Source organism: Neolamprologus brichardi, chromosome 1, assembly GCF_056152115.1.
Source record: "Neolamprologus brichardi isolate AB-2024 chromosome 1, ASM5615211v1, whole genome shotgun sequence".
Classification (NCBI taxonomy): domain Eukaryota; kingdom Metazoa; phylum Chordata; class Actinopteri; order Cichliformes; family Cichlidae; genus Neolamprologus; species Neolamprologus brichardi.
Window position 1 is genome coordinate 2,175,265 of NC_142104.1, and position 27,318 is coordinate 2,202,582.

General features: G+C 43.6%; 2 protein-coding genes across 4 annotated transcripts; both read left to right on the forward strand.

The window, feature by feature from the left end:
• Nucleotides 1–11,502: 11,502 nt before the first annotated feature.
• Nucleotides 11,503–19,185, forward strand: LOC148106242 (uncharacterized). 2 transcript variants are annotated; one of them, XM_087837750.1, is made up of 3 exons: nt 11,503–11,916; nt 13,259–13,454; nt 19,113–19,185. In XM_087837750.1, exons 1-3 carry the CDS (start codon nt 11,576–11,578, stop codon nt 19,143–19,145), a joined length of 570 nt encoding a protein of 189 aa, XP_087693876.1. In that variant the 5' UTR covers nt 11,503–11,575; the 3' UTR covers nt 19,146–19,185. The 2 variants fall into 2 exon arrangements, with proteins under 2 accessions (XP_087693876.1, XP_087693830.1); XM_087837704.1 differs by lacking the exon at nt 19,113–19,185 and having other exon boundaries at nt 13,259–14,141.
• Nucleotides 19,161–27,307, forward strand: gpn1 (GPN-loop GTPase 1). Of its 2 annotated transcripts, none has more exons than XM_087837461.1 (13): nt 19,161–19,328; nt 20,017–20,110; nt 20,321–20,427; nt 20,515–20,552; nt 22,355–22,433; nt 22,511–22,605; nt 23,030–23,075; nt 23,168–23,314; nt 23,521–23,603; nt 26,455–26,494; nt 26,571–26,661; nt 26,741–26,842; nt 26,938–27,307. In XM_087837461.1, the coding sequence occupies exons 1-13, from the start codon at nt 19,161–19,163 to the stop codon at nt 27,042–27,044; spliced, it is 1,197 nt and encodes a 398-aa protein (XP_087693587.1). In that variant the 3' UTR covers nt 27,045–27,307. The 2 variants fall into 2 exon arrangements, with proteins under 2 accessions (XP_087693587.1, XP_087693766.1); XM_087837640.1 differs by having other exon boundaries at nt 26,744–26,842.
• Nucleotides 27,308–27,318: the final 11 nt, after the last annotated feature.

Here is a 27,318-nt window from a genome sequence, read left to right on the forward strand (position 1 = left end):
CCACTACTCAAGGTTAACCTCCACCTAGACAGGACAAAGGGGTGGATGAATCTATGTGTGTTTCCTTTTACAGGAGCAGAAAGATGACAGCAACATTCGAGGTTGCGTGATGATTTAACCTTTTAAATGCCACTTTCTGTGTCTGTGCATCTACCAGGGGTGTTATTCACTACCTTGTGTTGCTCACAGAGGAAACTGTGAGAAAGAGTGTATACATCTGCGCAGCGCTAACATTTGCATTTTCTTTTCTACAGCATTACAGTTCTTCATGTGAATTGATCATGTGATTTATACCAGGACAGCTGGTTGATGTTTTTTCCTACTATAGGATTTCTGGGTTTATGTGTGAAGAAAACTGTGTTTATAGGTTGTGAGTGGTGATGCTGTTACACTGTGTTTTGGGGAAAATGTGAAGGTTACTTTGATGATGTGAATAACATTCTTTCCACAGCTATGGATGGCTAACTTTATGGTCCTTTTATAGCACCTCTGGAACCTGTCGACCTGCGTCTGACCACCGGGATGGTCAATGTGTATTGCTAATGTTTGTTTTTCTAAGAGTACATGTAGAGGATTCCGCAGAAGCGGACAAGTGACATAAGAAAAACAAATAAGTTTTTTGAGCTCCTAGTGATTGATGAGTGGAGTGACTTTGCTTAAGGGAAGTCACCGATTACATTAATGTTAACTGAGTACATGGGATGATCCATGTCTGAGGCAAATTATGGAAATACTTGTAGTTTACTGATTTGAGAAAACCTGCACATGATACTTGTCTTGCTGATGTTGAATGCTTTATTACTCTTATGATACAATTATTTATAGGTGTGAAGTTTGATTTCACTTCCAGATCTTGTTTTTCAGGCCATGATGGTGTGTATGCAGGCTCCTGGCGGAGCCAGTTTTTACGCGAACTTAATATACAAAACACACTAACATTTTTTATTGCAGGGTTATGGAGCTACTCCAGAGGAGACACCCTGATGTTGCCTGGGACATGATCTAGCTAACCTTTTTTCTTTAAGACAGGAATCTAGGTTTGATGAGTTGACTCATGGGAGTGTCCATGCGTCAAGAGGAGGGGTCCAGGATTAACATGAAACAATGTTTTCTATTATTGTTGCAGTGATTTGTGTGATTAACCGTTCATTTATGGGTATTAAACCTATGCAAGTGGTGCATCCATGTTCAGATGAGGCTTTGATGGCCTATAAGTGAAGTTCACTGAACTAAAGAATGTGGTTTGATGATTATTGACATGCTCTCCAAATAGAAGTTTTTCCTCCTAGCAAGGAAATACAGGTGCAGCAGTCAAATTATTGCTGGAAGGAATCTCCTGAGAAATCTTCAGAGGCCCAGTGAGAAGCAAGAACCATTCCAGGCATAGCTGACAGCCCAGGCAGTGGTTGAGGTCAAAGGTCGAGCTGGTTGGGGCCCATCATGAGATCAGACTTTGGAGCCACAGCAAGGAACTGAAGCTGCGTTGGAATGAGCGCTGTGCCAAGGGGGCTTTCCAGAGGCCAACAGAGGAGATTGTGGACAACAGACGGGCACCTGAAGGATGAGGGGAGCGTGCCAAGCTCCATCGACAGCGCAGAGGGAGTACAAGGATGGCATCATGATTCTGTGAAAAGCACATGAACCAGAAGCTATGGTGGTGATGGCAGCAGTTTCCTATGAACATCACCTAATGCTGTGTCACTGTACTGTGCATACGATGACACTCTGAAGACTGCTGGGATCATAACAGCAGTAAGATAACTGGACCCAGCACCCTTTCCACAGAGGGGTTTTTCTGCAGAGCATGGACAATGGAGGAGTCATAAGTATCCCCCTCGCAGGACAAAGGCCTGAAGTGAGGTGATGGGGGTTGATAGAGGCCATAAAACTAGAGTGCTGAAGAGGTCTGCAGCTTTGGAGATAGCTGAGACCCATGTTGACAAACAACAAAACTAACTGGTATGTTTGAATGTCTATTCTACATACATTTGGACTCTGGTCCTATGGACAGTGATGGAAACAACTGGATGAGACATTCATGACGCCCTGCCGAACTAAAACCACTCTGCAGAGAGACATGTGATTTGCACGCCCAGAGGAGCACCACCAAGCTGGGATGTTTTTGAAAATGTTAATTTCTTATTTTAACTATTAAATTAACAATTCATTTGTTTGCTCGTAGGATGCAGTTTGCCATTGGATGAGATCAATGAGGAATGGGATAACTGCTAATACATTTGTTAAACTGTGTACTTTTACAGTAATTTAGGGTGATTGACATATGCTGAGTATAAAAATGTTTGCATTGAAACTTTCAGACATGAGGTGTTCATAACTGGGAACTTTTCTAGCATAAAGGTCAAAAAGGGGGGAATGTTAGGTTTTGTATTGTTGATTGTCATTTATGCTTAGAAATATCTACTTATATATGCTTAGAGGTGTATAATTAATTGTGTAGTGATAGGATGTGTGATCTTTAGCAGGCTGCAAAGGCTTGGTGTGGATTCCAGAGTGTTCTGGAATCCACACCTACATCCTGGGAGCATGGGAAGAGGTCGTACCTTGTTTTATTGTTTTATGGTAGGATAAACGTGTCTATATCTGTTTTAGTCTAAGTGCCTTTTGTTTAGATAGACTGCTGGACTTTCCAGACCAGTAGGTTTAGGGAAGTCATTTATGGGGTCATACTCTGACCCCACACACACACACACACACACACACACACACACACACACACACACACACACACACACTTCTTTGTTCACATGTATACCTATGTAAGATGTTATATGTTAATGAACCTATGCATATTCATGTAACCACAATAAAAGGAGTGCTATGGGGAACCTGGCTGAGAGTCTGATGGAGGTCAAGTGGTGGAACGACACTTGGCTCCAGGCAGGTCTCCTTCATGCATGAGTAACATGAAGAACTTTGCCTACTTTGTGTCTTGCTTTGCTGTGTAATTATATTGTCTTCAATGTTCCAGCGAATAGGTTTAAGCTACAAACCTATCAAAACTCGAGGTCTCGCAAAACTTTTGTGAGATCTCGCAAACGTTTTAGCCGCATTCTTCCCATTAGCTCGAAGCTAACGGGAGGTCGAGACCTCCCGTTAGCTTCGAGCTAATGGGAGGTCGAGACCTACTACAGCCGGGAGGAACACCGCTTTCCCGGCACATTGTGCCTCGACCGCCCGGTCGGCTTCGAGCCAGCGTCCAAAGAATGCGGCTAAAACGTTTGCGAGATCTCACAAAAGTTTTGCGAGACCCCGAGTTTGTTTTGCGAGATCTCGCAAAAGTTTTGCGAGATCTCGCAAAAGTCCGTCTTAATTTTTTTTTCTCCCATGTCCCCTGCGGGGCTCCGTATGAAACTGAGGTAAGGTAAAGAAACTCGTTCCCAAACAAGGAATCCATAAACTGAAGTCTGCCCTGAAGACAACACTGTCTCTTGACTTCAATGATGAGATCCTCAGTTGATTCAGGCGCTCCATTAGAGAGTGAGCCTTCGACAGGTTCCGTCAGCCAAGACAGTCTTTAGGACCAGAGGACTCTGTAGGCAAAAAAGAATTACATATCAGACATTCAGAAAGAATCATTTCAGTTTAGTTTTCATAAAGCTATCCATACCCAATAGTCAAAGTTATAAAGATCAGACATAAAAAAGAAGAATTTATCTAATGAAATACATGCCTATTACCTATACCTATTACACTTATATGAACACCTTTTATTCCTTTATGCCTTTTTAAAGTCAAATGTGGACTGATCCAATCTCATAGTCAACCAATGGATAAGTATCAAGGAGTTCACAGAGTGAAACGAGAGTGAATATTCTTGTGGATACTGGGCTGAGCTCAAAAGCTCTGTCGTGCTCTCTGTACCAGCCACCAAGCTCTCTGACAATGTAGAATATGCTGTGGTACAATGCAGATATGGTTTTTCAGTATTCTGGCAATCCACCTGCTGCCCTTTGGGCCAGTACCATTCCATTTCTATAAGTTATGCCCTTTAATGTCACACACTGTGCAAGGTTGACCTCTAGAATGTCAGGGAATGTGTAACTAATAACTTAAGCTATCTCCTCTTTAAGCAAATCCACTAGAAAGGCTGATACAGCTGAGACCTCTAATTCAGACTTGCCAAGAGATGGAGAGTTTAGATGTTAAGCTATCATCATCTGATGTTTTGACTTCTGTAATGATAAAGGTAAAAATTCCACCATCACATGCGAGTTTTATGTTTTAGAACAATGAGCGCTCTGCTAAATGTCACAGTTGAAAAGGCCAGAAACATTCCAGCCAGTGTGTGTAAACGCTGTTTCCTGTTGGAAAACAGGACGAGTGTTGAACCTTTGGCTGTCAGGTGACATGCTTCTCTGTTTTATAGCGGACAAACTATTTTTTGGAGTGGCACAGATCATTTCTGTGACACCGGATTGTTCTGTTCATTATTGATCCCTTTACCCCGAGTCCTAAAGTGTATATTTATTTTCTTACTCTTCTGATATTTATTGTTTGTTTACTTGCACTGCTGTAACTGGAGCCTCGTCCTCTCCTCTCTATATACTGGACTGTATGTAGCGGAGATGACAATAAAGTTTACTTTGACTTCAGCAGCGAGCAGGCGCACTGAGGGCTCTCGCGCTCACTTTTCACGTATAGAATTTCAAAAAAACATCGGTGCAAATTATAAGTCTTTATCATGATGTCTGGTGTTTTCGTGTTTGTTGGTTTGTTTTTATTTTGTTTTATTTTGCGAGCTGGTTATTAGATGCTGCTCCAGCCAGCCAGAGAAGGTCCCCCGCCCCCGGCGCCCTTACTCCCAGCAAATGGGCGATAAAAAACCGCCACTGCTTCAAACAGTATTGACAAATACACATTCAGCAAGGTAAATAACAACCAGTGAATGGGAGCCTCAGTCTGTTTCTGACTGAAGTGTGGAAACGGTTCAGATGTAAAGTCAAGGCATAGCTGGTTGTGTTTAAAGGCTCCAGATCCTAACTCTGTGCAGCTTTTGATGAGCAGCAGTTCAAAGTGAATCATCCCCAGCAGCCCCTCATTTCATCAGCATTTGGGATATCCACCCTCTCTAACATCACACAGATCCTGAAACAGAAAGTACTGTCTGAGGTCTGGATGCTCAGCTCATTCACTTCAGGTGCTTTAAGCTGCATTTTACTAACTGTTCTAGCCAAGTTAACAAGCTGCATTCATATAGGCTACTTCAAGACGTGGAAGGACTAAGGAAGAGAACCTCCTAGGACCTGCCGTCCACATATGTGGACATCACATTTTGGGTTATTTAGACCAAAATACTCAATTTTACTCTACAAGGGCCTGATATCCACTTATGACAGGGGTGGGCAACTCCAGTCCTCGAGGGCCGGTGTCCCTGCAGCTTTTAGATGTGTCCTTGATCCATCACAGCTGATTCAAATGGCTAAATGACCTCCTCAACGGTCGTGTCCAAATTCATGGGCTGCATCCTCCTGAGGACCCGGCCTTCGCGGTCTACGTGGGCCGGGTCCTCAGGAGGTCGGGTAGGCCGGAAGTAAACGGCTATGGAATTGGACGGTCTAGCCTTCTCGATCTACTCCCGCCCTTAATTCAGAGTATTTCCGGTTGTCAGCGCCACGGCACGAAAATCGAAAATGGACCCTGAAATCTTTCTCCGTTTTTTGTGTTCATTTTTAATTATCAACGAGCTAACCCACATTCTCGCCTGAAAATATGTTTAAAGTTTATTTTGTGACCCAGAAAGATTAATAAGAGTAATTTTAAAACTTAGTAGCGGCCGCCATTATTGGAAACTGGAGTTTGGCTGGGCCGCGCTATGAATTCTGGGATATGGTAGGCCACGAAGGACACACCCGACCCATCCTTCAAATTCGGGGAAAAGGAGGACGCATTTGTTGGCTGCATTCGGAGGAGTCTACGAATTTGGACAGCCTTCGGCGCGTCGCTGTGACGTAATCGGCCTACAAATGCGGCCTCAGGAGGAAGCAGCCCATGAATTTGGACACGACCAACATGTCCTGAAGTTCTCCAGAGGCCTGGTAACAAACTAATCATGTGATTCAGGTGTGCTGACCCAAGGTGAGATCTAAAACCTGCAGGGACACCGGCCCTCGGGGCCTGGAATTGCCCACCCCTGACTTAAGAGGACATTATACTGTCATGGTCCTGAGTCTGCCGACTCAGTGTTTTGTGTTTCTTTATGCTTTTGTTTATTCTGAGTATGTTTTCTGTTATAAGTTTAATTCAGTGTCGTCCCATCCCAATCAGCCCAAATATCAAAGAGAAATTAAAAATGCTGCTGAGGAAGAGTTCGGACCTTAACTGGAGGACGTTATTAGTGGACAGCCTGGTAGAGGTTGTAATGAACCCTGAGGTTTGAGTGGAAAGTAAAGCTTTAAATCATTAGCATAGAAATGAAAGCAGATGTTTAATCTCCTAATAGCATCACCAAATGGAAGCAGACACAATTACAAGACGACTGGTCCCAGGATGGATCCCAGTGTTCTCCGTAAAGTGAGAACTGAACCAGTGATGCAGCCTCAATGCCAACCCAGTGTCTGAGGCGAAGAAGGCAGCAGCTCTGAGGTCCATCAGAGTCATCTGAATCTACTGGGACAGATTATCCCTCACCTTCAACGGCACTGTTTCAGCATCGGCTCAGAAGCTTTCAGGCCAAAACATGATGTAAGCTTTTCCTTTTTACCAATCAGTAATTTCTCACAGATAATCATTGGATGCTTCTTCAACTGGATGTATGTGAGGAATGGATAGTGCTGAATGACATCTTAGGTCTGTGAGAACATTTCGGCCTGATATCAGAGAGGCACGCATTCCCAACAGTGTTACTCTGAGCTCAGGCACAATTCCCCTCTGCCCAACGGGGGTTTCCTGACAGGGCAGAGGGGTGGGGGCTGCAGTGGGAACCCTGTGTGTTTCCTGTTTCCAATTCTCACATCTACTTCAGCACCTGGAGCACACTCCCATGGCCACTATTATCTTTGGCACAAGTGTTTTTCTGATGAGATTCTGACCACGTTTATCAGCCTAAAACCTCAGGATGTAAAATCGTGCACACCCACAGCCGGTGACTCATTTTCACCATAAATGCTAAAGGTTTGTTTACTTCCTCTTGTGACCTTTACTGCAGTGCTGTATAAAAATAAGGAGTGCTATTCAAATATGTGGGAGGAGTCCACATTCCTAAAGGTGAACTCAGCAGGATGATCTAAAATTAGCTGCAGGGGGTGGGTCCACCCAGGAACTGATGTCACCTGTGTCTCAAGGTCTGACAGCTAACAATAAATGAGCCAATAAAAAACAGTTTCACTCTCTTAAATGACACAGCCTGAAGGAGTCATGCAAATGATGCAATGTACCACGGTGGCAGTGCAAGTTGAATTAAAGGTGTGAGCAACTACCTGAAACACAGCGGTGGGGCTAAGCTTTTGCAGTTTTGGTGCGATGGGGCCATTGTGCTCCACCCACTTGCAAGGCCCATGAAATATGTAAGTTTTGTGCAAAATTTCTTTTGGTTTAAGCACGTCTAGTTTTTCAAATAAGTGATTAATCTTTGCAAAGAATAACTGTAATAAATGAAAGTGCACACGTCTGGCTGCAAATGACAACATCTGCATTTCTGACTGGGGCGGGCACATGTTCATGTGTTCATATTCAAAAAGTCACTTTGTGTTGGAACTGAACCAAAACACCTGTAAGAAAAACTGGGAAAAACATTTATTTTTATTCCTTTCTTCTACATCTCCGTCTGCAGCTGGTCCAAAATCCTGCTGCACGACTTCTAACCAGAACCCGTAAGAGAGAGCATATAACTGCTATCCTGGCTTCACTCCATTGGCTGCATGAGTTCATTTTTAAATTTAATGCTTGTTTTTAAATGTTTAAAAGGTCTTGCTCCACCTTATCTCTCTGAGCGTCTTCGTGCTCCATCATTGTCCACTTTTAAAGCCCGTCTTAGAAATCACTTTTACTCCCTGGCTTATGACACAGTCTGACCCGGACCTTTTATGGTTTTTGTCTAATTAAATTTGCTTTTTTTTTTTTTTTACATATAATATTTCACTTTATTTGTCATGTCATGTGTACAGCACTTTGTTTTCAGCTGAGATCTGTTTTTAAAGTGCTATATAAATAAATTGCTTGCTATATTCTAAAATTACAGCAGCGTGTTCACTGACAGTTCATGACGACCTGGGGGGCCCTGACATCAGAACCAGTCCCCCCACAAAGAGAATCCAGTGTGCAGATAGTAAAAACTGCAGCAGCCATTTTTCAGCTGCTGTTCCCGATGCTGATATTGCAGGAGACGTTTCCAGATGTTTAAACCTTCAAGAGGATTTTTTCTCCATGTGAAGAGTCAGGAACGACCTCATGTTTTATTTTTTAATTCCTCGTGTGTTTTATCTTTTATTTCATATTTATATTTTACAGGAGAATACGGGTGTTTCATGGCACAGGCTGACTTGAACCTTGGACCGTTTAATTAGGGTGACCATATTTTGATTTCCAAAAAAGAAGACACTTGGCCCAGTCATGAAGAACTTTAATAAAACTGTTTGCTTAAAGAAAACGTTAACATATTTAAACGGTACCGTCTCTGTGCGGTTCATGAATGGTGAAATAAAAAATGTCATAAAGGTTTTTACAAATCACCGAGTGCAGAAAAAAGAGGACGGTTGGTCAGCCTAGTTTATTTATATTTATTATATCCACTGTTTAACCTCTGGACCCAACAGCAATATCATATATGAATTAATTTTTAATTTTTTTCACATCAGATCTTTTAAACAACTTCAGACCTAACCATAGGTATAAAGCTTTCCATTATTTTTTAAATATTTTTTAGGTTTCTATGGCTTTATTGTCATAAAGACCCCTTTTTTCTTTTTCTTTTTTTGTGGGGGAGACCCATAATATGCAATATTTTCCAAACATTAATTGCAAAATAGATTATTTGGCATGAGGTTATTACAGCCTTGAATAGGTCAATAATTTATAAGAACATTAATTTGGATGCATTATTATTTTTGGAACAACAACTCTTTATTGCAAAAAACAAACTGAACAAAGATGTAATTTACATTTTATAGCAGGAACCTCTAGATGGATGGATTTTGCAGACAGGACATATCCTACCATTTGCAGCAGTTACGATAATAATGCGCTGTTTGCACGATGAGCAAAGCTTCCAAGCCTCCCCTAAATTGACTGTGCGGTTTGTGTTGTGCGTGTGCAGAAATGACTAGTAAGACCAGGCTGCAAACTATTCTCACAGACTTCAAATGTGCACTTGAATTAGTGATGTGTCGGTCGCGAACGAAAAGGCTCTTAGAGCCGGATCTTTGAAGTGAACGACGCGAGCCGTGTTTTGTTTTGTTTTTCTCTCACCCTCTCTCTCGCACTTTTTTTCCGCTTCACTCCGCACGTGAGCCTTGTGCTTTGCGCTGAGCAGAGGGGGGAGGGGCGGTAGTTACACTCGCTGTAGCACAGGAACAGAGCGGGAGGGAGAGAGAGAGAGAGAGGCAGGGACAACAACGTCACATTAGAAAGGTATAGTAATCATCCACAACTATTTTCAGTTGCAGATGATAAAGGATTCAGAAAGTTTATTCATGCAGGTCCATATGACAGAGAATATGCATCTTCTTTTTGTTTTCATATTTTAATTTATATTTAACTGTGTTGTGGTTTGCAGTGTTTTGTGTTGTTTCACTTTAAATTTGTTTAAAAGGAAAAAGCTGAAAATTTAAATAGTTAAAAGCTGAACTGTGACTAGTTGGTTTTTGAATTATATGATTTATTTATTACATTTTATGTGGAGTGAATAAATAAAAGTATATTTACGGTGGCCCCTACAGACAAAACACGTACAAACTCCAAAACACAACAGAAGTGCTCCAGGATGGTAGGGGGCAGCGTTGAGCTTTTGTTACCTAGTGGCTACACAAGCCAGCAAGTACCAACGACCGGATTTGGTGTGTGGTAGTAACAGGTAAATGAACTTTTTTTTTTAATTATTTGAATATATATAAGTGCTTGTGTATAAATACACAAACAATACACACATGCTTTCAATTGTGTAATTTAAGTGATCAAGGTAGCTGTTTTGAAGTTCAGTTAAAGCTAGGAATGTGTTTTGGAGTTTGTACGTGTTTAGTCTCTGGGGGACACTGTATATATTTATATATATACATATATAAATAAAACCACTTTTTTTACATTAGTAATTCCTTTTGTGCATAATTTTATATTATTGTTAATAAGAAATTAATTAAAGCAACAAAACAACCCGAAGAGCCGGTTCGGAGCTGAAAGAGCCGGCTCTCTAAAAAGAGCCGGAAATCCCATCACTAACTTGAGTCCAATAAGATAGAGAAGGATCTCTCTCTCCCTCCGGCTCTGTTCCTGTGCCACTGGGAGTGTAACCGCCCCTTGCTCTCCTGCTCAGCAAACAGGTGGCTGTTTTTGCACCCGTCCCCTCGCTGCTCAGAGCAAACACAAGGCTCATGTGCAGAGTGAAGCAGAAAAACAGCAAGAGAGGGAGAAAGAAAGGGGAAAAAACGGAGCAGGCTCCTGTTGTTCACTTCAAGGAGGCAGCTCTAGGGGCCGTTTTGTTTGCGACCGACACAAACACACACAAACACACACACACACACACACACACACACACAGTATATATATATTCTCAATCACATTTACACCACTCTCTTATATCAGTTCCACTACATCAAGACAATTTTATGGTGGTCAGCTGTTTTATTGCCATGTATTTTGCAAGGTAAGATAACCATGTCCTGCATTCAAAACCACTGAAAATGTCTATGGTGGTGCTGTACCTAATATTGTGCTCATTTGATCCAAAACCTATTTTTCCTTTATTTTGAAGGCAGAGGCTCAGATCCATTAGGTATTCACGAGAAAAGCATTATCACATGTCAGGATTACAGTATATCGAAAACATGTGATTATAATGGGAGTCAATGGGGCCCAAAATGGTACAAGGGTAAACAAAGGTAGTACATATGTGAATCTCCTTTACACCACACCATAGAGGGGATCATTGAATTGAAAACACACATCCTGGCCAAGTTTCATGCAACTAGTCTTTAAAATGACTGATATATTGAGAATCAAAAATCCAAAGTTACCCAAACGGTGTAAACATCTGTCGTGTAAACACTGATGTACTGTTGAGGATCACAACGACAGCAGTTGAAGAAAACCTGACAATATTCACGTTTCAGGCGATAAAACCTTTTTCTGTAAAACATAAACATCGGTCTCCACCAAAAGGAACAAACCAACAATGAAACGTGTGAAATGTTTAAAACAGCAGAGTTTATTAGAGGTACGAGGCTGTCTGCTCCCGGTCACAAACACAACGCACAGCCAGCAGAGGGGCGGGGCCGCACGCGGACTGTTTGTCGTGAGGAAATGTTGAGGAGATCCCCATGGCAACCAGGCAGCCGTAGGAGCTCCGCTACCGTATTTAAAGCAGCTTCAATGGAGCGGCCGCCAGTCTCAGCCGTCCGAAGTCAAGATGGCCAATCACTTCAAGCTCTCTCTGACTGTTTCTGCCACTTTGCATCTCTCTCTGCTGATCCTCTACGAGCTCCGCGCCGAGATGGTGGACGCCTGCGAGCGCCAGTACATGACCACTAGCGAACAGGCTGCCCAGCAAATGCACGAGCTCCGCCCGGCCGCCTCCAGGTGTCTCAGCGCCGAGACGGTGGAGGCCCGCGAGCGAAAGTTTGACGTCAACCTGAAGAAGCTCGACCTTCAGCGCCACGCCCCCGAGCAACAGAAGCTGACCACCTGCGAACAGGCTGCCCAGGAAATGCACGAGCTCAACGGCCGCGCGCTGTCTCCGTGGCGTTACTAGTAAGTATGGAACCCGCAGAGGGACAAAAACGCTCATTCTCTCACTCATTACTGTTTGAATGTTGGGTATTGTCGCAAATTTCTATCATCGATTCGACTGAATTTTGACTCTGACAGTCAGAAATATTCTAATTCTATATTTTTTTCCATCTCTGTATAAAAACAAAGCTGACACTTCATCGGAGCTGTGAGCATCACAACAGATGTGTTTGTCTCAAAGTAACTGAGGCTAAAACAGAAACATATCATATAACATAACATAACATAACAGATAACCTTAAAAATATTCTGCAGCCAGTCAAAAATGGAAGAAACCCATGAATCAGCTTCTGAACCTGATGCTGCTGAAGTTACAGAGGTTTGATTAGAGACTCAGCTCAGAGTTTTGGCATCATTTTAAAAAGTTTACATTTCTGCACTGAACAGCAGAAATGAGGCTTTCTTGTTGGAGGCTGACAGCACTGAACACACAGGTAGACTGGTGCGTAATAATGCAGAAAACAGAGATTTGAGATGGGAAACTGTTCTTGAAGGACACTTAGAGAGACAGAGCTGTGCAGGAAGTGAGATCGTATCGTGGTGGAAGCAAAACAGTCAAAGTAAGAGAGAAACAATGACGATGTTTTACAAATGTGAAGCTGCTGGTTCAGTGAATTTTGGTCAGAGACTGACAAAAATAGATTCAGGATTTAATGAATCGATATCGCGTTATTCTGGCTAAAATCGATTTGAATTGGAACATATTTAATAATTGTTTATTTATTTACCAACATGGTATACATCATGCTTTGATTCAGCAGCAGGTACGGTGGATGTTTTTGACAGTAAGTAAGATTTCATCAGAGTGACGGCCTGTGGAGGAAGCTGCACAGATGTCTGTTGGCGTACAGTGCTCTGTAGCGCCTACTAGAGGGCAGGAGTGGGAACAGGTTGGGTCCAGGCTGTGATGGTCTGCAGTGGCGTTGCCTGCCTGTTGCCTGTTTCTAGATTTGTACGAGCCCTGAATGGAGGGCACGTCAGCAGCAGCAGTGACTTTCTGTGCAGTCCTGACTTTCCGGTGTATTCTGTTCTCGCCCTGTGTGGTGGCTGATCCAAAGTTTGGACGTGCAGAGAGCAGGCTGGATTATTGCGGAGTAGAAATGGATGGACAGCTGCTGAGCTGGTTCAGGAAGTTCAACCTGGAAGGGAATGGAGGAGGAAGCCTGCTAAGCCCAACCAGCGAGCAGATGAAAGCTACCAGCTTTAATATTAAACGAGCTTTGATTTGAGAAGCCGCGTATTGTCCCGACTGAATCTGTCTGTCTGTGTCTCCAATCTCTTTTCTGTCTGTCTGTGTCTCCAGCATAGACCGAAACGACAGCAGGTATCCACGTGACATCATCTTTGCCGAGTGCCTTTGTAAGGGATGCATCATCCACGGGCGCGAGGTGGACGACTACAACTCTGTGGAGGTTCGGGCTCCGATGGTGGTCCTGATAAAGACCAAGTGTAAGGACGCGGACACATATCGAGTCCAGAAGACGCGTATCGAAGTCCCGGTGGGTTGCACTTGTGTAAGGCCCAAAATTACTCTGTGATCTCAGAAACGAAGCTTTACTCACACTGAAGGCCATTTCTAGCTGTGCAGCACCTTCACTTACACTATAAGAATATTTATCACAGCTTTCTGCCTGCATGTGAAAATGTTGCAACAACAGGCCCGTTTTGGCCTGGATAGTTAAGAGAAACTAACCGTGATCGGTCATTCTGGAGTCTTCATCATAAACAGGACCAACACTAAACCGCAGACAGACTCAGAGGCTTCACGTCCTCAAAGAGCCTCAGACCTTTCCTGTCGTTTGCTAACAGGAAACTATTACAGCTGCTGCGCTGCTTTGTGCAAATACATATCAAGCTTATTTAATATAGCACTTTATCTCCAACTACCTGTAACTTTCCCTCCTCATTCGGACGTTACTTGCAAGTGAAAACTGGTGATTTCTTTTTGTTTAACCTCCTAGGACCTGCCGTCCACATATGTGGACATCTTGACCAAAATACTCAATTTTGCTCTACAAGGGCCTGATATCCACTAACAAGGACATTATGCTGCCACTGTTCTATCGAAATTTAAAATGAATGTCCTCATATGTGGATCTAATTTCTCTCAGAAACAAAAATCAGGTAAAAAAACAAAACAAAAACAAAACAGGTAATTCTTTGTTTTTACATCCATCAGGTCCCAATCAGCCCAAAGAGAAATTAAAAATGCTGCCATGACAGAGTTTGAGCATCAGTCTGCTCTGTAGAGTTTAACGAGTGACTTAAATCAGGCAGGACTGCAGTCAGTCAGGTTTTTTGATTATTTCTTGGAAGAATTCGTCTGAAAGCAGCTTGTTTCCACCTTTCAGTAAACGTCCAACCAACAGACCAGAAACTCCAAAGAAAGTCAGATTTCTTCCCATGTTTTTAAATGAAAAAGTCTCTTTTTCCTCACACGGTTAAAACTGTGAGACCTGCAGGTTTAACCCGTGAAGCACAGAGACTTCACCAAAGACACGAGGATGTGCTTTCACACTTTAGTATTTATTTTGTTGTATTTTATTGTATTTTTTGAGTCGTTTGCACATGCAGATTAATGTGAAATACCACTAAAGCAGAGTGCCGCTGTAGCTTCACTTCATGCCAGAGCGGCTGGAAGCTCGGCGTGAACAGAAGATGAATAGTTCAACATTTGGGCAAATTTGGAGACGTTAGCTTAGCTGAGCACGAAGCCTCGAGTTTTAATGTAACGATGAGTCCAAGGAAACATTTTAGTACGTTTCATTTACCAAAGAAGAAGCAGAGACAGTCAGCTGATCGACTGTTTCACGGTCAGGAACAGCATCGTGTAAATGCACTGAGTTTACTAAGGAAGAGTCCATAATTACTGTCGGGACGTCAAAGAAATCTGTTTTTAATGTGACTGATGTTGTTGTCAGATGGATGCAGAGCAGTAAAAAGCTGGTGAGGTCTCTGACCTGCAGCAGAGTGAAAGTCAGGACGCTCGAGCTCGGAACAAGGGGGTGAAAATCCTCTAAAGTTGACGTGGTTCGGATCCTGGCAGAAACGCTGTGAGCCTTTACAGAGACGCACCTTTTTCTGCTCAGCTAAGCAAACAGCTTCATGGCTCCACATTTAGCAGAGCGATGTGAGAGCGGTCCGACCCCCTCGAACTGTGAATGAATCAAATGTTAAACTATGCAGAACAGGACAGTGTTGGGCACATGCACAATATGAAGAAGCTGCACCTTAATTAGCTTTAAAGAGACTAAAAAGTAACGAACGTGTGAAGAGAGGAGAATGAATGTGAAGAAATGTTTTAGTGAGTTTCACTATATTTCTTTGAGATATTGTTCATGTTTTTATTTATTCGTGTTTTTGTTGTGAGGTAATGATGCAGATTTGATCCCTTTGAAGAGATTTTTAAAGCTGTTTTTGTCAAACTGTCAGTTTGTGCTGGATAAAGGTGTAAAGCAGGGGTGTCACACTCAGTTTGCATTGTGGCCACATACAGCCCAGCCTATGTTAAAAGGCCCGGACCAGTGAAAGTGCCCTTTCTGTCAGCGTAAAGAGGCTTAAGTACATATTTAATCCCTGACATGTTCATATAAGACCAAGAAGGGCAGTCTGCACAGTACAGCTCAGTTTTTCTACGTGAGAAATAAATGCAGCTGCAGGAAAGACAGAAATCTGCCAGCGTGACTCTTTGGGCTTAAATGTTCAGAGAGCTCATTCCTCACACTGCACTTATAAAACACCAAGTTTTACTTTTACTGCAGTCTCATTAAAAAAAGAACTTTTCTGCCCTCAAACTGATTTCCTATTAATTTATTTCTGTGTTATAGTACGAATGTGGATGGTGGACGTCTTTATCAGTAAGAAAAGCTGTAAACTGATGGAAATACAGTTAAAAGGGCAAAATTTATGCCTTCCTTCACTTGTTCCACCGGCCGAATTAGAGTCTTTGCTGGGCTACTTTTGGCCCCCGAGCCTCCTGTTTGCCACCCCTGATATAAAGACACCTGTGAACTTTAAAATTGTATTTTTATTTATTTAACCAGGAAAAATAAAACTCTTGGAATGAAAATTTCTTTTACGAGAGTGCAAAGAAGCACAAGGAGTGACATTTTTCTTTAATTTGTGTTATAAATGTACCGTCAAAGCTTTGTTTTTATTTTTGTAATCTTTACGTTATAATTTCAGGAGAGTTTAGAAAAAGCGAACCGGGTGTGCGATGACATGAAGCCGCGTTTATTTCATGTACACTTGGGAAATCCTCCCTGACTCCTGTGCGGCTGATCGTCTCACCTCAAAACGGTTCAACATATCCTTAAAAGAACACTTTATTTTACTATTTAACTATCAATAAACAAGTTTCCTTCTATGATTTGTCCAGTCGTGTCTTTTCTGTAACTAATCACAAGCATCTACGTACAGCAGTTTCTTTTCTCTGTCATGTGGGGGCGCTGTGGTAACAGCATGACCAACTTTGGACTCTTTAGCTTGAGACACCAGAAGATCTATTTTCTTAGCCTGTTTAGAAATCCAACACAGAGCGTCACTGGCTGTATCCCAATTCAGGGTCTGCAGCCTTAAAGTACGCAGCCTCAACGATCCTCAAGGGCCGCGTACTTAAAGACCGCTAAGACCGGAAGTGCGAGGCTTGTGAAATGGGACGGTCTAGCCTCCGTCGCGCTGCCCAGGTTGCCTAGCAACCATGATACTAACAGCTGGAAACGTTTCATACAGCTTTGTTTGACAGAAATGAAGGAGAAAATCTTTTGTTCATTTGTTTGTTTCTACATGAGCTTTGATCATTCTCTGATTAAGCTCAGCTATTGAACGGCGTATATTTTAAAGTAAAGGCTTTAAAACCAAGTTAGTACAAACGTCACTAATGTCACATAACTTTGCCGACATGTGGCCAACAGTAATGTTTTAATGTTCTTCGTTATTAAACATTTGCACATAAATAAGTGACATAATATTCAGTACTTACTTAAAGTTCACTCTTCAGGCGCCCCTCATCCACCGTTTTTTTCCGGCAAAATTATCCACACCCACCGCCGTGCTATGCATTCTGGGATATGTTGGGCCACGAAGTCTACACCGCCACATCCTTAAAATTCAGGGAAATGAAGGACGCGTTTGAGGGCCGCATTTCGAGCAGCCTTTGAATTGGGACAGCCTTCATCACGTCGCTGTGACGTAATCGGCCTTAAAATGCGGCCTTTAAGACTGCAGACCCTGAATTAGGATACAGCCACTGAGCTGCCAACGTGCCAACGTGTGGCGGCTCGAACGCCTCCTGCTGGAGAACTTACCATCATCGGTCAACTAAACATGCTGCTGCACACCTGACACTCTGGTCCACCTGATAAAAACTGTCAATCAGAGGGTGACTAACAATCCCACACCTGATATTACAAAGTTCATATCAAGCTCTTTCCTGTTACCATGGTAATCACATACGGTCAAAGATCCCTAGCTAGTATAAAACTTCCAACTAGCAGAGCTACCATCAGTGGCGACTCGTGAAAGTAGCCTTATTACCATGGCGATTACATGGCATTGCATTGTTATTAGCTGTGTCCAAATTCATAGGCTGCATCCTCCTGAGGACCCGGCCTTCGCGGTCTACGTGGGCCGGGTCCTTTGAAGACTGAAAAAGCTGGACGTGTGAGGCTGTGAAATGGGACGGTCTGGCCTTCAGATTTGCCGTCACCGCTGTCTCTGTAGAGTTTAATAAACTCGGCTGCTTGCTTCCTCAATATAACAGGACACTGGAGTAAACTCTCGACCGTCTCACACTTCGGTTTAACCAGTTTTCTGTTTGACGTTTATTCAGCTGTATGAAAACTAGAACTTTAATCTCAGCCAAACCGATTTACTCAGGAACAAATCAAACACTGAAAAAATAACATTTTTAAGTTATCTGAGTGACTCATATATCATGTTTAACTCAGGTGGGTTGAAAACGATGTGCCCAGAGTTCGGCGTTTTCGCCCCGGTCAGCTATCGAGCTGGTGGGTAACAGACGTCTCAGAAAATGTCGGAGCACTTTTAGAAATATGTGATGTCTTGATAAATCGAGCAGATATTTGAAGTTTACACAGCTACATTCTCTACGTACAGCAGTTTCTTTTCTCTCTCCAGAAAGAGTAATAAGAGTAATATTAAAATTAAGTAGCTGCCGCCATTGTTGGAAACTGGAATCGGCTGGGCAGCGCTATGAATTATGGGATAGGTTGGACCACGAAGGACACACCCGACACATCCTTCAAATCTGGGGAAAAGGAGGACGCACTTGTCGGCTGTATTTGGAAAAGTCTTCGAATTTGGACAGCCTTCGTCGTGTCTCTGTGACGTAATCAGTCTAAAAATCAGGTCTCTGAATTTGCACACCCTACTGAGTCTTTATTTTCACATTATTATCCAACTATTGCTGTTTTATTACTGAGCTACTGAACTAGTTTAGATGAAAGGCACCTGGTAAAATACAGGCAGATGGCCCCGCCCCTCCCTGAGCCTGGTTCTGCTGGAGGTTTCTTCCTGTTAAAAGGGAGTTTTTCCTTCCTGCTGTCACCAAAGTGCTTCTCATAGGGGGTCATATGATTGTTGGGTTTATTGTGAAAATCATCCACCACACTTCTTGCAATTTTCATTTGACGAAGAATCTACTTCTTTTAGAGTTTTATTCAAGGAAAGTAAAATTTCAGAATATTTCTAGACTATAATGAGAAAAATAAGTATTTATTGGTTTGTAATTTTTTTTAAAAAGGAAGTGTTAGTGATACATGTGAAAATTCCAGTTATGTATATTAAAATTAATTATTTAAAATATTTGCAAAACATAAAACTAGTAAAGCCAATATTCTTTTAAAATACGGAAATATATATAATATAGAAATGATTAATTATTTATATACTGCGTTACTAATAAATTATAAACTACTAAAATGTACTAAAAGTAATATTTCTAATCCACAAAAAATTAAAATAAAATACCTAACAGCAGAAATATTTTATTCTCTGCAGTCTTGTGTTTTTTTATTTATATTAATTTATCTGTAAAATATTCTAATAAAGTTTCCTTGTGTTTTCATCATAGTTTATTAAACACGCTGCCGACTTCTGGCTTTCGTTTTGAACACCGCGTTTCCATTTTACGACAGCGGCTGCGTGTGGACGGCAGCCGGTTACTATAATATCCCTCCAGCATCATGGCAGCGGCGGCGGATTGTCCCGGCACTGATGCGGCTTTCCCGGAGACCCGGGGCAGTTCGGCGACGGCAGGTGGCAGCGGGGTCCCGGGAGCTGCTGCCGGGGACAAGCCCGTGTGTCTCATCGTGCTCGGCATGGCGGGCTCCGGGAAAACCACCTTCGTCCAGGTGAGTCCCGGTCCCTTAGCGGCTAACGCAGCTAGCCGCATGAGTTAGCTTTTTCAGAGAGACCGAAAGGTAAATAAACGAGCAGCGACAGGTACCGGTGTGTGAGCAGGTTTACATCAGAGGAGGAGGAAGAGCTTTTTTTATTATTTAATTTCAGCTTAAACTCAGGTACCAACCAGCTTTCTGTGGGACACCGAGGACCACACGAAGCCCCCAAACCGCACAAACCCATTAGCATCAAATAAAATCAGTTTGATTTCAGTCAGGTAGGAGAGGCAGCAGAAGGTTAGTTATCCTACAACAGCCTTTAATAAAATAACTTAAACGCTCAATAGAATATAAGTTAGGTCAGCAAGGTGTGGATTACATAGTCTTAGCACGTTTAAGTAGAAAACAATAGAATATAGAGTAGAGTCAAACTTTACTAAATTGTATATAACCCAATAAATGTTAAAATAGCTTAATAAAGTCCCTAAATTAAACCAATGACACCCTGTGACTGATGTTTGCTGCTCCTTCAGTCTGAGCTCAGAGATGAAGATTTTTTAAGCAGCTGATGTTAACATCTTCAGCTTCCCTCCTCTTCCTCAGAACATTTCCTCCGTATGAACAGTGTTTCCTGTTTGTCTGCCTGTTGTGAAGTGAGCCGCAGTCACGAGTAATCTGAGTACTTTTCTGTTTCCCGCAGAGGCTGACGGCTCACCTGCATTCCCTCAAAGCGCCTCCATATGTCATCAACCTGGACCCCGCCGTCCACGAGGTCCCTTTCCCTGCAAACATCGGTAAGGATCCATCTGTTTGCTGGACGCTACTCATTTAAACCAAACTGATGCTGGATTTGCAGAAGTGCATTTAATATTTGCATTACACATCACAGCGAAAGCAAATAAACCTTCACGTGTTTTTGTGACTCAAGCGGAGCTGAAAAGACTTTTAGCTCCGCGTCATCTTCAGCGTCTGTTAGTTTTCTCTGTCTGTCCTCTTGCTTTCAGACATCAGGGACACGGTGAACTACAAGGAGGTGATGAAGCAGTACGGCCTCGGACCCAACGGCGGCATCGTGACGTCACTCAACCTGTTCGCCACCCGTTTTGATCAGGTGACTCACAAATCTCAACATCTCGCGGTACGAATGTCCACACCGGACAAACAGTTCGGATGCTGACTTTGTGTTTGTTTTCTTCAGGTGATGCAGTTCATCGAGAAGAAGCGACAGAATCACCGGTCAGTATGTAGCTGCTTATTTGCAGCTAAATGTTTTAAGGATCGTGAGGGACGCCAGCGGCATCCTGTGTGTGGTTGTGATGCACAACACTCCAAAATATTAAAGGAACACCTTAAAGCACAGCAGAGCTCACTGAGGGTAATAGGTGATGATGCGCCTACACAGGGCTAAATTCAAAGACACCCCAAAATCAAAGTAAAAAATCGATGCAGGCCCATTTTGTTCAGATTTCGTTGCAGGACTTCAGAAATGATTCTCGGGAGTTTGAATCCCCCCACGTGTTTGTATGAATGCCTGACGGCGCCGGGGTGATGTCCTGATGAGAAACGTAACATCGCAGAGGAGTTCTAGTGATTTAGGTCGGGCGATGCGGGGCAGTGCATGGATCAGTTCCTTCATCCTCCAGGGACGGCCTGCATAGTCTCGAGATAAGAGGCTGCACCCACATAGGCTCCGACAACGACCCCCGTCTGTGTCTGATTGGTTGGACATTCGCAGCAGTGTCTCAGTAGAGGCCTCTTTGTAGTTCTGGTTGTGCTCATCCTGTTCCTCCTGTTACTCTAGGAGTGCTGCCCTCCTAGAGTAACAGCCTGTCTCCTGGAATCTCCTCCAGACTTTGCTGGGAGACACAGCAAACTTTGAGTAGCACTTATGGATGTGCCATCCTGCAGGAGTTGGACTATCTGTGTAATGATGTGCAGGTCGGGCCTGATGCTGACCGTAGCCAAATGCAAAAATCCTGAAAAACAGTAAAAGGGGAAAAATGTCCTCCAGTAAAACCAGTCGTGTTCAGGGTTGTTGTTTCACCTGTTGTTCATTTCATTCACAGCGAAGCAGCTGATGCTGATTAAAGTTTCCTTTAATGTTTTTGAGCAGCGTATAAACATCATACTGAACAACAGTAATACCGCGGAAGCACTAGCTGGTAGTCGGGCCGTACGCGTGTCTTAGTGCAGTTGAACATAGTCCACAAAGTCCGCTTGTAGTCGAAAAACAAACAGGCAAACATTTATTTCCACAGTGATCCACAAATACAGTGATCCGTTTGAATGCTCATGTACACTGCAAACACGGTAAGAAACTGTTTTTCTCCACAGCTAGTTAAAGCCCCCGTTGCTCCACACTGTCCGTCGCAAACGCTCCCCCGTGCCCAGTTACCGTGTCTTAAAGGAACAGTACGTAAAAATTAAATAAGGCAAGAAAAAATACAGAGGCAGCACGGTGGTTAGCACTGTTGCTGCACAGCAAGAAGGTCCTGAGTTCAATTCCACCATCAGGTCTTTCTGTGTGGAGTTTGCATGTTCTCCCCGTGTTTGCGTGGGTTCCCTCCGGGTACTCCAGCTTCCTCCCACCGTCCAAAGACATGCAGCTTGTGGGGATAGGTTAACTGGATAATCCAAATTGCCACTAGGTGTGAATGTGCGAATGAACGTGAGTGTGAATGGTTGTCTGTCCCTGTGTGTTGGCCCTGCGACAGACCGGCGACCTGTCCAGGGTGTACCCCGCCTCTCGCCCTATGACAGCTGGGATAGGCTCCAGCGCCCCCCGCAACCCTGAAAAGGAGAAGCGGAAGCGAATGGATGGATGGATGGAAGAAAAAATACAATTTAACTGTAAATCTTACGATAAACAAATTATAAAGTAAAAACTGAAATTCCCCATTATCTTACACTTATCTTTATCCAAAATGATTCAAATTATTAACAAATATACACTCTGTGCAATCTGAGTAAACTAAGAGATGATTAGACCTTTATCCTATACAAACAGCATGAATGAGCAGGTGTCTCTCTGGCTCCAGGTACGTCCTGATTGACACTCCAGGTCAGATCGAAGTCTTCACCTGGTCGGCGTCTGGAACCATCATCACCGAAGCTCTGGTTGGTCTGCTCGTCTGCTTTTCTGTCTAAGTTATGAATAAAGACGAGTCGTTTAGAGCGTCTGCGTGCGTTTGCAGGCGTCATCCTTCCCCTGTGTGGTGATCTACGTCATGGACACGTCCCGCAGCGTCAACCCCGTCACCTTCATGTCCAACATGCTGTACGCCTGCAGGTACCGAACACCAACCACATCAGATTCATTTCAATGTTTTCTGTGAGACGTGATGACTCTGAGGTCTGATTTACAGCAGCTGCTCCTCCCGTTAGTCTCTCACCTTGGAGTCGGACTCCAGCTCCACTTTCTACGACCGCCGCTGGTCACCGTAGTTCTGGTAGCAGCAAATGGGGGAGGACACGCCCATCTCCAGTCCAAGTCGGTGGAGCTGGAGTCCAGCTGCAGGCTGCAGAGATGCTTCAGAAGCCCTCGATCATCCTGCCGTTTGGGATACACAACAGCAGCTAGACTTTCAAAATAAGAGCCAGGGGATTGTGGAGGCCTTGTTCTTACCTGAAATGAGTCACTAAATATACCCGAGCATCCCATCAGGACAGTCAGCTGAGTTTTTGTTTAAGTCCTCTGATTCTTTGTGTTTCAGTATCCTCTACAAGACGAAGCTGCCCTTCATCGTGGTCATGAACAAGGTGAGGACGCTCGGCGTGCTGCCGGCTCATTGCTGAACTCGTTGTTTCTGTCGTTTGATGACGGGGTTTCCTCTCGTGGTTTTCTTTTTCAGACCGACATCATTGACCACAGCTTCGCGGTGGAGTGGATGCAGGACTTCGAGGCTTTCCAGGACGCTTTGAACCAGGAAACCTCGTACGTGAGCAACCTGACGCGCTCCATGAGCCTCGTGCTGGACGAGTTCTACACCAACCTGAGGGTGAGAGGGGCCGCCGAAAAACTGGACCCTTAGCAAATCCTTAAACCCCAAAGTTGTAACTTTGTGTGACGCACACAGGGAGAGGCTATGCTGACGGTTTAGCTGCTTACAGGGTTTTAAATAGACTGTATGTAAAGGATGGATGCACTGATGGGTCAGAGCGAGTTAGAGAAAAGGATAAAGCGATAAAGTCTCTGCACCTGCAGGTGGTGGGCGTGTCTGCGGTGACAGGAAGTGGATTAGACGAGCTGTTTGTGCAGGTGGAGGACGCGGCCAAGGAGTACGAGAGGTGAGTCAGACACACTGGTGATAAGATGTATGATCATCAGCACGAGGAGTTCCCAGTGAGCTGATCTGACTCTATACAGCTGTTTTAAAACATTCAGGCACCTTTTTGACCAGAGGAAGAAACACGAGGTTATGTTTGTTTGCTCAAAGCGTCAGAATAAAACCTCAAACCTGACATGATTTAAGTAGTTCAACAACAACAACACTGAATGAAACTTTTCTAAATATGAACATGTGTAAAATCTTTGTTTTTTTTAGCATTTTAGCCACATGTGACCATTTTTGTGCAGTTCTCCTCCAACAGTAGCAAACCTGATTAGGAAACTGGGGGCTAGCAGCTATGTTGGGTCTGTCTAGCGCAGGCCCACCGCTGGAACGACACAATTTAACTACACAGCAAAAGCATTGAACACCAAGTACGCAAAGTTCTTCGTGTTACTCTGCCTGGAGCCAAGTGTCGTTCCACCCACTTGACCTCCGTCAGACTCTCAGCCAGGTTCCCCATAGCACTCCTTTTATTCACATGAATATACATAGGTTCATTAACATATGACGTCTACATACACATAGAGTACCGTGTGTGTGGTCAAGATGTGACCCTCTGAAGACTCCCCAAAGCTGGTGCCAGGAGTCTAGCGGTCCATGTAAACAAAAGGCACTTAGCCTAAAGCTGACGTAGCTACGCTTATCCGACCATAAAACAATAAGAGAAGCTACGCCCTCTCCCACGCTCCCAGGATGTGGGTGTGAATGCCAGAACACTCTGGAATGCACACCAAGCCTTTGCAGACTATTAAGGATCAAGTTATTAAAGTTGAAAACTTTAATAATAATAATGGATTGCATTTATATAGCGCTTTTCAATCCCACTATCCATTCACTCTCACACTCACACACTGGTGGAGGCAGCTACAGTTGTAGCCACAGCTGCCCTGGGGCAGACTGACGATGGCGAGGCTGCCATATCGCGCCATCGGCCCCTCTGGCCAACACCAGTAGGCAGTAGGGTAAAGTGTCTTGCCCAAGGACACAACAACCAGGACAGAGAGCCCGGGGATCGAACCGGCGACCTTCCGGTCCCCAACCCCCTGAGCCACTGTCGCCCTTTAAGCTTTAATACAGTTTTAATAGGCGAGTTATAAAAACATTTGGTCCTCATAAAGCTGAGAGGTTATTAATTTGTATTTTATTTTTTACCTGAAGTGTTTTTTTGAAGTCCTATAAGTTATGACTCTATTAAAGATAAAGAGATTAAATGTCCTTTGTGTCTGCAATATGAGGACGCTGTGTGTGGTGTCAGCCACTAGAGGGCACCAAATACCCATAAATAATCGCAGAAAATAATCTGGGAAACACAGTTTTTACAAGGCCTTTCAAAGGTTTGCTGCAGTTTTGTAAAGTCATGTGTGACTTTAAAGCCTCCCAGAAACTGTACAGAAAGACATAAACTTAAATCACACTTTTGTATGAATTCGTTTATTTTGATGTTTTTTTGCATGTTGTGCACAAAAATATTTAGTTTTGTTTTTCCTGCAGTTTAGGAAAATTAGTGTCTCAAAAATTAAACTATGAAGACACTCATAATAAATTCTCTGTAGTTGGAAAGTATGTTGCGCAACTTTTTGCATTTAAAGTTTTGAGGGATAAACCTAGAAATATTTTGTGGGCGACCGTGGTTCAGGGGGATGGGAAGCTCCTCTTGTAACCAGTTTGATCTACAGCTCTGTCTGTCCTGGTTGTTGTGTCCTTGGGCAAGACACTTCACCTACCGCCTACTGGTGTTGGCCAGAGGGGCCGATGGCGCGATATGGCAGCCTCGCCTCTGTCAGTCTCCCCCAGGGCAGCTGTGGCTACAACTGTAGCTGCCTCCACCAGTGTGTGAATGTGAGAGTGAATGAATAGTGGTATTGTAAAAGCGCTATATAAATTCAATCCATTATTATTATATGTGTCCAACTCCAGGCCTCGTGGGCCGGTGTCCTGCAGGTTTTAGATGTCACACCCTGGGTCAGCACACCTGAATCAGATTATATATCCGTTACCAGGCATGGACATGTTGAAGAGGATTGAATCAGCTGCAGGGGGGAAAAAAAACATTTTTTTTGTAGTTTATTGCACTTTTTTGAAATTTATGTAGTTACTATGGGCTCAATACATTTGGAATATAAAGGTTGTATGGATGTATAGCAAATTGAAATCCTCCCAAAAACGGCACTACAGCAGGTAAAAATATAAAGATAAGCTGTAGCGGACTTGGTTCTGTGGTGGGCTTTAAAGCAGCGGTCCCCAACCCCCGGGCCTCGGACCGGTACTGGTCGGTGAGTCATTTGGTACCGGGCCGCGAGAGTTGAGTCTCAGGTGTGAAATGTATGGTTTTCGGGGTTTTTAGTGGTTTTCAGCGTTATTTTGTTATCGTTTTGATCGTTAACTCTGTTTTCCTGGGTCTTTTCACGTGTGTTATGAATAAATCTTCTTTTTTTCGGTACCGGTACTAGTTTTATTTTGTTGTATTTATCCGCGACACCTTAAAGGCCGGTCCGTGAAAATATTGTCGGGCATAAACCGGTCCGTGGCGCAAAAAAGGTTGGAGACCGCTGGTTTAAAGGGTTAATCAGTGATTTCCTGACCTGGATGACTGAGCGTGCATCACGAAACCATAAATACTGACTTTGAATTACTGACCACAGGACTCTGTTTGCTGCAGTGGTTAGCAACAGTAACAGTTATTTTATTCAAAAATAAAAACTAGACTTTTGAGTCGTGGAGCTCGACGCTGAGCGTTGGGTTCTTTTTTTTATCATGGAGGAAACAAATTGTTGTGACGAACTGAAGTCTTCTTCCTGCTTCCTCAGGGACTACCGACCCGAGTACGAACGACTCCGCAAACAGCTGGTGAGTGCTTTGTTTTGTTTCTCCCTGTTGCTCCGCCCTCACGTCGTCCTGTCTAAACTGACTTCCTGTCCTGCAGACCGACGCTCAGAGCAAGAAGCAGCAGGAGCAGCTCGAGCGGCTCCGGAAGGACCTGGGAGCCGTCGACATGAGGAACACGCCGTCCACAGGTAGAGCCGGCGCCGTGAAGCTAAACTGTTATTATGCTACGTTTTTGTAGTTCGAACTGACAGATTGACTTCCTGTCAGCAGATGAAGCCGACATCGCCGGGCCCAGTGACCTCATTATGACACGCGGTAATCCTGACGAGGAGGCGGCGGACAGCGACACGGACGACATCGACCACGCCGGTGAGGAAAGAGTTGGCGTGGATTAACTTCCAGATTTTCTTAGAAGCCTGAAATTATTTCATAAACATTCGAACGTCTGATGTTTGATTTTTCAGTGACGGAGGAGAGCAAGGAGACCGAAGCCTTCGGAAACTTCCTGAAGGAGAGGAAGGAAGTGGTTCAGGTCCGAAACAGGAAGTGTATGATACCCGAGGATCCCTGACCTCAGAGGTTTCCCTCTGCAGGACACAGACTATTACCTGGAGCAGATCTTCCACTGCTGATACCTCGTCACAGGTTCAGACACGACGAAGCGAGGGCTGAACTTCCTGTATGATCAGGTGACCTGATTGGCTGCTCCTTCCCAAAAAGAGAGAGAGAACTATATTTTTATATCTTCTGTTCCGTTACTGTTGGCTTTGTTTGTGAAAGTACTGAAAGATTTATGTAAAATAAAACGAGCTCTGATATCAGGACTGGTTTTAAGCCTTCGACTC

What these genes read in the sequence shown, in the direction of transcription:
- LOC148106242 (XM_087837704.1), top strand. Translation starts at nt 11,576, where the DNA reads ATGGCCAATCACTTCAAGCTCTCTCTGACTGTTTCTGCCACTTTGCAT. An exon ending in CTGTCTCCGTGGCGTTACTA is followed by an intron (nt 11,917 to 13,258) that starts GTAAGTATGGAA and finishes CTGTGTCTCCAG; the next exon opens with CATAGACCGAAACGACAGCA.
- gpn1 (XM_087837461.1), top strand. Translation starts at nt 19,161, where the DNA reads ATGGCAGCGGCGGCGGATTGTCCCGGCACTGATGCGGCTTTCCCGGAG. An exon ending in TCGCCACCCGTTTTGATCAG is followed by an intron (nt 20,428 to 20,514) that starts GTGACTCACAAA and finishes TGTTTTCTTCAG; the next exon opens with GTGATGCAGTTCATCGAGAA. An exon ending in GCGGCCAAGGAGTACGAGAG is followed by an intron (nt 23,604 to 26,454) that starts GTGAGTCAGACA and finishes CTGCTTCCTCAG; the next exon opens with GGACTACCGACCCGAGTACG.